The 12,002-nt window shown below is 42.0% G+C and overlaps 1 protein-coding gene across 2 annotated transcripts in view; it reads right to left on the bottom strand.

Moving 5' to 3' along the window:
• Positions 1-6,074: 6,074 nt before the first annotated feature.
• ADAMTSL3 (ADAMTS like 3) overlaps positions 6,075-12,002 on the bottom strand; it is a 392,111-nt gene continuing 386,183 nt past the window's right edge. The window contains exons 28-29 of one of the 2 annotated variants that reach the window (XM_032174471.2): positions 6,896-7,127; positions 6,075-6,137 (exon numbers count right to left, since the gene is read on the bottom strand). In XM_032174471.2, coding sequence (XP_032030362.1) covers positions 6,075-6,137; positions 6,896-7,127 — 295 coding nt within the window. Of the gene's footprint in view, positions 6,201-6,895; positions 7,128-12,002 lie in introns of both variants that reach the window. The other variant, XM_032174470.2, reaches the window with a different exon arrangement.

Here is a 12,002-nt window from a genome sequence, read left to right as displayed (position 1 = left end):
TTTCAAAGGGAATGCTTCCAGTTTTTGCCCATTCAGTATGATATTGGCTGTGGGTTTGTCACAGATAGCTCTTATTATTTTGAGATACATCCCATCAATACCTAATTTATTGAGAGTTTTTAGCATGAAGCTTTTTGAATTTTTTTCAAAGTTTTTAACTTCTTTGCCAGGGGTTCGGACTTCCTCCTTTAGCTTGGAGTAGTTTGATCATCTGAAGCCTTCCTCTCTCAACTCGACAAAGTCATTCTCCGTCCAGCTTTGTTCCATTGCTGGTGAGGAGCTGCATTCCTGTGGAGAAGGAGGAGAGGTGCTCTGATTTTTAGAGTTTTCGGTTTTTCTGCTCTGTTTTTTCCCCATCTTTGTGGTTTTATCTACCTTTGGTCTTTGATGATGGTGACGTACAGATGGGGTTTTGGTGTGGATGTCCTTTCTGTTTGTTAATTTTCCTTCTAATAGTCAGGACCCTCAGCTGCAGGTCTGTTGGAGTTTGCTGGAGGTCCGCTCCAGACCCTGTTTGCCTGGGTCTCAGCAGCGGAGGCTGCAGAACAGCAGATATTGGTGAACAGCAGATGTTGCTGCCTGATCGTTCCTCTGGAAGTTTTGTCTCAGAGGAGAACCTGGCCGTGTGAGGTGTCAGTCTGCCCCTACTGGGGGGCGCCTCCCAGTTAGGCTACTCGGGAGTCAGGGACCCACTTGAGGAGGCAGTCTGTCCGTTCTCTGATCTCCAGCTGCGTGCTGGGAGAACCACTACTCTCTTCAAAGCTGTCAGACAAGGACATTTAAGTCTGCAGAGGATTCTGCTGCCTTTTGTTTGGCTGTGCCCTGCCCCCAGAGGTGGAGTCTACAGAGGCAGGCAGGCCTCCTTGAGCTGCGGTGGGCTCCACCCAGTTGGAGCTTCCAGGCCGCTTCGTTTACCTACTCAAGCCTAGGCAATGGCGGGCACCCCTCCTCCAGCCTTGCTGCCCCTTGCAGTTTGACCTCAGACTGCTGTGCTAGCAATGAGCGAGGCTCCGTGGGCGTAGGACCAACCAAGCCAGGCACGGGATATAATCTCCTGGTGTGCCATTTGCTAAGACCATTGGAAAAGCGCAGTATTAGGGTGGTAGTGACCCGATTTTCCAGGTGCCATCTATCACCCCTTTCTTTGACTAGGAAAGGGAATTCCCTGACCCCTTGCACTTCCCGGGTGACGCAATGCCTCGCCCTACTTCGGCTCAGGCTTGGTGTGGTGCACCCACTGTCCTGCACCCACTTTCCAACACACCCCAGAGAGATGAACCTGGTACCTCAGTTGGAAATGCAGAAATCACCCGTCTTCTGCGTCGCTCATGCTGGGAGCTGTAGACTGGAGCTCTTCCTATTTGGCCATCTTGGCTCCACCCTCTTCTTCACTTTAACACATTTAAAAGACTAGAAATCATACAATGTCTGCTTTCAGGCCATGGTGGAATTAAATTATAAATCAATAACAGAAAGGTAACTGGAAAATCTCAAAATATGTGGAGATTAAACAACATATTTCTGTTACATGTGGATCAGAAAATCTCAAGAGAAATTTAAAAATATTTTGAACCAAATGAAAATGGAAACACAATTTATCAAAATTTGTGGGATACAGTAAAAACAGTGCTATGGGGAAATATAAGGCATTGAATACATATATTAGGAAAGAAGACAGATCTTAAATCAGTATTCTAAGTTTACAGCTGAAGAAAATAGAAAAGAAGAGCAGATTAAATCCAAAGTAGGTCAGGTGCCGTGGCTCACACTTGTGATCCCAGCACTTTGGGAGGCTGACTGGGGTGGATCACATGAGGTCAGCAGTTTGAGAGCAGCCTGGCCAACATGATGAAACCTTGTCTATACTAAAAATACAAAAATTAGCTGGGCGTGGTGATACATGCTTGTAGGCCCAGCTACTCAGAAGGCTGAGGCAGGAGAATCGCTTGAACCTGGGGGGCAGAGGTTGCAGTGAGCTGAGATTGAGCCACTGCACTCCAGCCTGGGTGACAGGGCAAGACTCCATCTCAAAAAAAAAACAACCCCAAAAAACCAAAGTAAAGCACGGTGGCTCATGCCTGTAATTGGGAGGCTGAGGTGGGCAGATTGCCTGAGCTCAGGAGTTCAAGACTAGCCTGAGCAACATGGCAAAACCCTGTCTCTACTAAAAATACAAAAAGTTAGCCAGGCTTCGTGGAGCATACCCATAGTCCTGGCTACTCGGGAGGTGGAGGCACTAGAATTGCTTGAACCTGGGAGGAGGAGGTTGCAGTGAGCCAAGATCACACCACTGCACTCCAGCCTGGGTGACAGAATGAGAATCTGTCTCCTAAATAAATAAATAAATAAATAAAATAAATCCAAAGTAAGACAAAGAAAAGAAATAGAGCCGAAATCAATGAAATTGAAAACAAGTAATCAATAGAAGAAATGAAATGAAATAAACACTGGTTCTTTGAAAAAAATCACTAAACTCAGTAAGTCTCCAGCAAAGCTAAGAAAAAAAAACCAGAAAGGATACAAATTACTAATATGAGAAATGAAAGAGGAGACATCACTACAAATACTATGAGGATTAAAAGGATAATAGAGGAATACCATGGAGAACTCTGCCTACAAATTCATAACCTGGAAGAAATAGACCAATTCCTTCACACAATCTGTCAAAATTCATACAAAGAAACAATGAGCCAAAACTCACACAAAAAGAAACAGACAATCCAAATAGGCTTATTTCTATTAAATAAATTGAATCAATAATTGATAATCTTCAAAACCAGAAAGCGCTAGGCCAAGACACGTTCACTGGTTAATTCTACCAAACATTTAAGAAAGAAATAGCAATTCTCTACAATCTCTTGAGGACAGAAGCAGAGTTAATATTTCCTAACTCATTCTATGAGGCCAGTATCACCCTAATACCAAACCCAGACAAAACATTACAAGAAAAGAAAACTGGCCTGGCATGGTGGCTCACGCCTGTAATCCCAGCACTTTGGGAGGCAGAGGCGGGTGGATCACCTGAGGTCAGGAGTTTGAGACCAGCCTGACCAATACGGTGAAACCCGTGTCTACTAAAAATACAAAAATTAGCCAGGCTTGGTGGCATAGGCCTGTAATCCCAGCTACTCAGGAGGCTGAGACAGGAGAAATGCTGGAACCCAGGAGACGGAGGTTGCAGTGAGCCGAGATCACACCACTGCACTCCGGCCTGGGCAACAGAGGGATGCTTGCTGACGAAAGAAAAGGAGAAGAGAAGAGAAGAGAAGAGAAGAGAAGAGAAGAGAAGAGAAGAGAAGAGAAGAGAAGAGAAGAGAAGAGAAGAGAAGAGAAGAGAAGAGAAGAGAAGAGAGGAAAGAAAGAAAGAAAGGAAAGAAAGAAAAAGAGAGAGAGAGAAAGAGCGAGCTACAGACCAATCTCTCATGAAAAAGGAAGGAAACTACAGACCGATCTCTCATGAAAATAAATGCAAAAATACTCAACAAACATTAGCAAGTTGAATCTAACAATTTATAAAATGAATTATACACCATGACTAAGTGGGATTTATCCCAGCTATTGTAAATTATGGACTTTGGACTATGACGATGTGTCAGTGGAGGTTCATCAGTTGGAACAAATGTACCATTCTGGTGGGGGATGCTGATAATGGGGGATGTTATATATGTGTTGGGACATAGGTATATATGGGAAATCTTTGTACCTTCCAATCAATTTTGTTGTGAAATTAAAACTGCTCTAAAAAAAGTCTTTAAAAAATTAAAAGGCTATTAGTACCGCTTGCTCTTCTAACTACCACTTACTTCAATACCTGTTTCAGGTTGTCTGTTTGGGACTTCTTTCTTCTGCTGCTCTTGAGATTCTTTTAAATATGATTCACAATATGTAAATGAGTAAAATGAGGGCATTAGAATGAAACTTTGTGAGATCTGCTCTGAGTCTTGTAATGCACACTCTGAAGGACAGTCCAGGGAATCAAACCCACTGGGGTGGCTCTTGGACTGACGAAGGGGCAGCCACGATGACAAGACCCAAGGCTACCAAAAAATAACACACATAAGCTGCCTATATTTATAAGGATGCCACTGAATAATCAAAGTAAATTTATTTCTGAATTCCATAAGGATCATGAAACAGAAACATTAACTCATGTTATAAAAACAGTAGTAAAATACAGTACACAGGAATGTCCATTGAATGACAACAATGAAAGTACAATAGCAAATGAAAAACAGTAACTTTTAACTTTAAATACAAAGTGAAGCAATTTAATATGAAATTTTGTTAATAAGAAAAATATATGTCCCATGTCTTTATTACATACTGTACAAAATAAAATATTGCACCTTTCATATAATAAATATATACAGAGTATGTTACAAATGATCTTTCTGTTAATTTAATAACCTTCAACAATCAAATGTGATTGATGATTAACAACTCATGGGCTGGTGTGTCCTCCTCACTGTCTCCCATCCATTCCCAATCACCAAACTCTCCACATACAGTAGTGCTCATCCCAGTGTCAGTGAAGCTGAAGTTAGAACAAAAGAGACCGTGTGCTCAGAATATGGTAGAGAAACTCAGCAAGCTTGTCCACAGACACATCCAAAGCCAAAATGCACTGTTCAGTTATTACTGACCAGGAACTAGGCTCAGCACAGACTGCGGCAGGTAACTTTGTTGCCAAGAAGATGTAGGCAGCAGGTGTACAGGCAGCTGAGACCCTGAATAAAGAAGTATGACCACTCATTTGGACTTGTGTGCCATCTAAAGACACTACTGGTAGTATACAGAGGAAAGACCCCATAACCAAACCAGCTTCAGAACTTACAATTTAATGCTGGCCTGAACTCACCTCAGCAACAACACTTACTCCAAACCGAACCTCCAACCTGACACGATCACCAACACCAGCACTGGCCCCAATCCAAACCCAGTCCAACCCCGACCTAACCTGGTTCTAACCCTTAAAGCCAACTCTAGCCTTAACCTTAACTTCCTTTCTCACCTAACCCAATTCTAGCTCTAATCCTAAAACTGAAACTAACCCTTACCCTTTTCCCCAAATGTTAAACTAAATTCTGACTCCAACCCCTGGTCCTTAGTGTAACTTGTAACCTAACTCACTTTGGATTTACTGAAAAATCAGCCCAAAACAATTATTTACTATAAACATTATTTTCAACTATCGTGTTTCTTATTTGGATTACTTTCTTATAAATTTTCCAAAATAAAATCCTCAGGAATACTACTTTATGCATAAATTAGATCTAATAAGGCTTTGGTTTTCTGTTAGTGTGCAATAGAATAGTGCTTAGAAAAAGTTTCATTCACAGCTCTTAAAAGAAAGCTCTGAATATACTACAAAATCAGTAGAAAAGGTTAACTTTCCCTCTTCTTTGACTTCCAAGATGCCTCATTTGGTCACAGATTTCTGTAGTTGTACAAATGGCAGCAATATCTACTCTGTGTTTTCTTCCTGGGGTGTTCTAAAAGCAAGGACAAGATGCCATGCTTCCATGAACCCTTGGGTCAGTCAGTGTGACAGCCTATCCAGAGAGATGGTTTCTTTTTCACAGACTAAACTGAGGATCTATGAAAATGCCATTAATGCCAACATCTTAACAACTACTGGCCACAGCTTCTAAAATGCGAATACCTTATAAAACTGTTGAAAACCTGCAACTTGAGAGAAGAGGAAGTCATCGGTTGCTGTGTTTCCCAAGTTTTTAGGATGTACCACTCTGTGCTAGTCTACAAATCACAGGAAAGAGGCAGCACGTGAGGATGTGCTCATAATCTTGGTGATTTCTTGATTCAACTGTCATGATGAGGTCCCAAGTGCAGTGGCATGCATGCTATAGTATTTTTGTTCATCCTTGAATACATCATTTTTAAAAACTGGAATATAAAACTACCATGGGAAAATTTCACTTTACATCTTAACAGTGGTGTTTTTGCATCAACCTCTGTTTGATCCATAGAATCTAGTCTTTTAAGACGTACATGTTTTTGAATCAGCGACATGGGGAAAAGAGCTTTTATATTCTACTTTTATCTTCACAGCAGCATCATGACCCCTCCAAAGGTTTATCCCTCGTGACATGACTGGCAGCACCTTTGTTTGTAGAGGTCTAGAGAACACAAATTAAGATGTTTTACAAACATACAGTAGTGAGTTGTGTCTGTGCAGTCTCCTGCAAAAAAGAAAAAAGTATCTATAACATATAGCTTATTAGAGACCTAATTAAAAATTATTTGGCTTTATGAAAAGCCATAAATTGAGATCACAGAGTGAGGTGAAGAAACCAGCTTTGGGTTGGGGCCATTGTTTTGCACGAGAGTCAGAAGTGCATTGGACTCCCTTTCAGCTCAGCCAAGTGACCTCTCGCTGCTCTCTGGGTCCTCCCAGTCCCTCTGGCCCATGCTGCTCCTTTGAGTTCTCAGAGCAGCAATGCTTAACTTTTGCAGGGTCATGGACTCCTGGAAAAACTTATGAAAGCTACACACCTGCTCCCTAGAAAAATAAACCTACAATTTCTACATATAATTTCAGGACATCAGCATACCTACCCAAGCCCATCCATGGAATCTTTGTCTTAGCACGTAAGACTACCAGGCAGAAGAGAAGTGTGTGGAGAGACTGCCAGTGCTTGTCAGAAAGGCAGTCACCAATGATGCTGGCATGCTACCAATCCAACTGCTTTTTCTCTAGAAAACATGGAGCTGTACCCACATAAAGGAGTTCATCCCCTGATGTCCCAAGCTACCAAATCCATTCTGAATAGCCCCTCAGTTGGGACTCTGATGAGGTAATCACTAGCAGGGTCTGGTGCAGTGATGGTAGCATCAGGATCTGATGCCATCAAGGCCTCTGGGGCAGTGGAGATACCTGGGAGGTGTACGTACTATCACAGGAAGGCCCAAGACAGTGCCGCCAGGAAATTGGTTTCTTTTTCTGTACACAGTGTCTCTCGGCCACAGGTTTGCAACTCCTTGTGTGGATACAGTCGACTTTCCGAGACTGGAAACCCCTGCCACAGGCTGCTGTACAGGGCTTCCAAGGGCCTGCGTGCCAACACACATCACAGGCCCCTGATGTGCAATTCCTTCTTAAGGTGGGTCTGAAGTGAAAAACAAACCAAACAGAAAAACAAAAAATAGGAGAGGCAGGGTGTAACTTTTTGCTGGGACCAAGCCTTTTTACCTCACTCTATACTACGTATTAAAGGTTGGATGGAGAGTCTAAGACCAAGACATTCCTCTGCTTTTATGCCACATAGGCTAGAACGACAGTGACAACATTCTCCACCACCTGGGGCGGAGTGCACCTGCTTAGATGTGCTCTGATGAAGAGGGCATGGCAAGCAAACCATGTGTTTCCACTGACTTCCAACACCAAGTCAAGGCACACACATCCTGACTAGCTGGAAGAAATCAATTTTGGCAAGGAAGAGAATTATTTACTATAATGATCTACAATAAGCCACCTCAAATTCATTAACAAGACTTCAATTTTCTGTTTATAAGCGCTCAAAACATACTGTGGTGTATGACTTTATACGTGAGCAATCTTGTCTGCTAAAAGAAGTACTCTTTTTTACATTTAGGTCACACCAAGACTTGCAGTCAGAAACTACTGAAGACCATATGAGAATAAGAAATAAAAAAAAAATAAATGACATCACAGAGACTCCATTAGCAAAACTCAGACTCTGAAAAACACTTCAGAACAAATATCTTGTTTCTTCAACAAAGAAAACTTCAAGGAAGAAAAAGGAGAGAAGGAACCCAGAAGTTAAGAGACTTATAAGCCATCAACCAATGTCCACTTATAGATCTTACCTGGGTTCCAACTGTAATAATTAAAAAGCTTTTGTTTTTTTTTTTTTTTGAGATGGAGTCTCACTCTGTTGCCCAGGCTGGAGTGCAGTGGCGTGATCTCGGCTCATTGCAAGCTCCGCCTCTTGGGTTCAAGCAATTCTCCTGCCTCAGCCTCCTGAGTAGCTGGGACTACAGGCGCCTGCCGCCACACCAGGCTAATTTTTGTATTTTTAGTAGAGACAGGGTTTCACCATATTGGCCAGGCTGGTTTCGAACCCCTGATCTTGTGATCCGCCTGCCTCAGCCTCCCAAAGTGCTGGGATTACAGGTGTGAGCCACTGCGCCCGGCCTAAAAAACTATTTTTTGAAACGAGACAATTGGCAACATTTGAACCCTGATGAGATCTATAAGTATATTAAGAATTTTTTAAAGGAATGTCAATATTATTGTGCTTATGTTTTAAAAATGGACCTGATCTTTTAGAGATACATGTAAAATATTTACACATAAAATAATGTGCTGTCTGGGTTTCGTTTCAAAATAATCAAGAAAAAGGTGAAGAGTGGGTGGGTGTGGGTGGGTGTATAGGTAAAAAAGGGATTGGCCATGAGTTGATAATGATTAAAGTTTGTTGATGAGTTAAAAAAAAAAAATCTATCTCTGATTTCCTTGCCTTTTAAAACAGAATGGAAAGTTAATACCCTCTGATTTTTGAAAAGACATACGCTAAAGAGGACAGAGCCAAACTTAGTGGGCCCACTTTGGGGTATCTGCCTTTGTTCCCTAAGGCAGGGCTCCTGAAGATATATTTGCACTGCTTGAGAGTGTCTTCCCAGTTCCAAAGATGACTGGAAGAGGGCCCTAACTTGAGCTGGTTGAAGAAATGTATTTCTCTTAGGATTTGGAGGTTGCTAGAACCAGGCACGCAAACCTGAAGTGTGGAGTATTAGGTGGCTACATTCTTCCACATCGGCCAGAAATATAGAAAAAAAAAGTTTTCATAAAGAGCAAAGAATGAAGCAGAAACACACAGAACTGCAGAGATGAGAGAAGAGAAAAAAAACAATGACTTCCCATTTCTTAGTTGTAGTCCTTCCTGAGGTCTGACTGCACGCTCCCTGTTCTCCCTTTGGATTCTATGAGATACTTTTGTTATCCTATTAAAGGTTCCTTATCAGGGCACATAAATCCATAAGGAGTGTTTTACGGGAAATGTAATAAAATGGAGAAATTTGTGATATCCAGAACTCTTGAGAGTATTGGACGTAGTTGGAAGTAATCCTATGATTAGCCAGTAGGGGGAGACTCTGTCAAAGGGTTTACTTAACACAGTACTGTCCCACCAAACTGTTTATACGGTTTATGGAAGAGGTGGGTGTCCTGTTAGCTGCTTTTGTTTTGCCCAGTGGGTATGAATCTTAGGGACCAAAAACTGAGTCATTTTGAACAACAGAGAAGAGACTGAGTACTCCTCAACCATCCCTATACAGAGATCAGCTTTCCACTGAAGAAACTTGAACAAATATTCAAATAATATATTTAAAAGAATACCAAATTATTGTGCACAAGTTTTGGGTGGTCTTGTCTTATTAATAAATCCCTCACCCTCTTTGCATAAATCATTCCAAGTTGACTTTTGTTTCCAGCCCAAAGGATTGTAAAACAGCCCCTTTAGCTTCGATGAAAGGCAGGGCCAGTGGGAAGTCAGACAGGACTATAGAGCTTTCTAAATACAAAGAATGAGAGGGGTACAGGGAGCTATGGACCAACACAGAAGCTGAGGCCCAGGAAAGCTCAGAGGCTGGTCACTAAGGATACAGTAGAAAAAATAATAATAAATAAAAAGCAAGGTCTGTCCAGCAGAGGGCATAACTTCCTCCTGGCCAGGGACAGGACTCAGGACAGGGACACCTGAGCCAGGTGAATGCAGTTTGGGCACCTGCACTATGCACATAACTGGGGCTCATGTGTTTTTCTACATGAAGCATGAGTGTAGAAATGGCAGCAGAAATCATAAAGGAACCCTGTTTCTACTAGCTTTTTTCAATTTCTCACTTCTATTCAGTCTAGCTCCACTTCTGCCTCAAGTAACTCCTTTCACCATCAGCCAGATGGAACTGCTGATTCTGAGGGCAGTAGATCCCAAGCCTGCCTGGTTGTTCGAAGCAGGCAGAAGCAAACAGCTTTAAAATGATGTAGAGGGCCAGGCAATCTCATGAAGGTTCTGATTCACTGCCTGAGGTGAGGCCCAAGAACCTTTATTTTACAGAAATTTCCTGGGTGATTCTGATTTCAGAGGTTAGAAATCACCACTTCGAGAAACCAACTTTCTGTGTCCTCAGCATTCTGTAGGTCCCCATGTTGTCACTTTGCCATAAGTCTGGGCTAGCTCCACCCTGACAATTCCCATTCCCTCTACAACTTTTCAATGGAAGCCACAGCTCCCGAAACCTTCCCAGGGCATATAGTAAACACTAGCAGACAGCCTGCCCACCACTAATCCTCCACCCACACCACTAATGCTACTCCTTCTACAATACTCTCTAACATTTCCTGAGGCCCTACTGTGGCAAATGGGGGGTCTCCATTGCTCCCTGTCCACTCACTCAAAAGTGAGATCTAACACCTCACCTACCTACAGAGAGCCCACAGTCATAAACCAATCCAGCAGAAGAGGTCTGTGGGAAAAGGTGGGCTAAAACACTGCAGAAGAAACCCTCGACAGCTCTCTATACTAACCAACTTCATCCCTCATCCATAAACCACCAGATATCTGAGGAAAAAACATAACACCATGAAAGAAAAGCACCAGGTTATAAAAACAGAACAGCCAATCCTGGAGGAAACAGAAATAAAAGAGAAAACGAATGGTAACTTGACTCCCCGCCACTCTGACTCACCCCCCGCTCTAGGATTTTTCTTCCATTATTAAAAAAAAAAGTCTACCTTTTAATTTCACTTTCATATCTCTTGGTCTAAAACCCAATTTAATCAGATTTTGGGCCTCTTGATAGATCCTTCTACACTCTTTATCTTCTGTATTATATTTTCTGCCTCTTATTTTTTGCTACCTTTGATTGGAAAGTATGTGACATATCTGAGAAACTGACAGAAAGACAATGTGGCTGGAACATGAAGAGTGAAACAGCATGAGATAATGGATGAGGCTGTGAAGAAAAGTAGGACTTGAGCGTGTGGGTTTTTTTTTTTTTTTTTGAGATAGAGTCTTGCTTTGTCCCCCAGACTGGAGTACAGTGGCGTGATCTTGGCTCACTGCAGCCTCCACCTCCCAGGTTCAAGCAATTCTCCTGCCTCAGCCTCCCAAGTAGCTGGGATCACAGGCATGTGCAACCATGCCCAGCTAATTTTGTATTTTTAGTAGAGACAGGGTTTCACCATGTTGGCCAGGCTGGTCTCGAACTCCTGACTTCAAGTGATCCACCTGCCTCAGCCTCCCAAAGTACTGGGATTACAAGTGTGAGCCACCATGCCCAGCCAAGCATGTGGTATTTTATAGGCCACATTGAGGATTTGGTCAATCTTCCTAAGAGCAAGTAAAGCCTCTAAAGTAATTTTAATCTAGCAGGGAGACGGGTTGTGGTGGTGCCAGGATCAGATTTGCATCTGGGAAAACTCACTCTGGCTGTACTGTGGAGACTGGGTTGGAAAGGAGCATGGATGGATGAAGGGGGACCAGTTGGACAGCTGTGACAATATACCAGGTGAGATATGATGGTAGTTTGGCCAAGGGTAATAATGGTGGCAGAAAAGAAAAAATGAAGATGAGTTCAAGAAAAAAAATATAAGGAATAAAAAAATCATATAAAAAGTAATCAGGAAAGTACACATTACAATGAGATAAATTTTCATCCATCAGATTGGCAAAAATTTTAAAAGACTGCAAACCTGTATCATGTTGATGAAAGGGGGCAACTCTCACATATTGCTGGTATAGAAATTTTGATGGCAATTTGGTAGTATCAAAATGAGCATTCCTACCAATTCAATTCCATTATCTAAAAATCTACCCTATAAAAATATTACCCTTTGTGCACAAAGATATATGTTCCAGGACATTTACTGCAGCTTCGTTTATAATAGCAAAAAGTTTGAAACTATCCAATGTCTATTAGCAACAGAATATTAAGTACAAAATTTAGATAGAATATTCAGT

This window comes from Hylobates moloch, unplaced genomic scaffold (assembly GCF_009828535.3).
Source record: "Hylobates moloch isolate HMO894 unplaced genomic scaffold, HMol_V3 SCAFFOLD_14, whole genome shotgun sequence".
Lineage (NCBI taxonomy): Eukaryota > Metazoa > Chordata > Mammalia > Primates > Hylobatidae > Hylobates > Hylobates moloch.
This window is presented reverse-complemented; position numbering and strand designations above follow the sequence as displayed.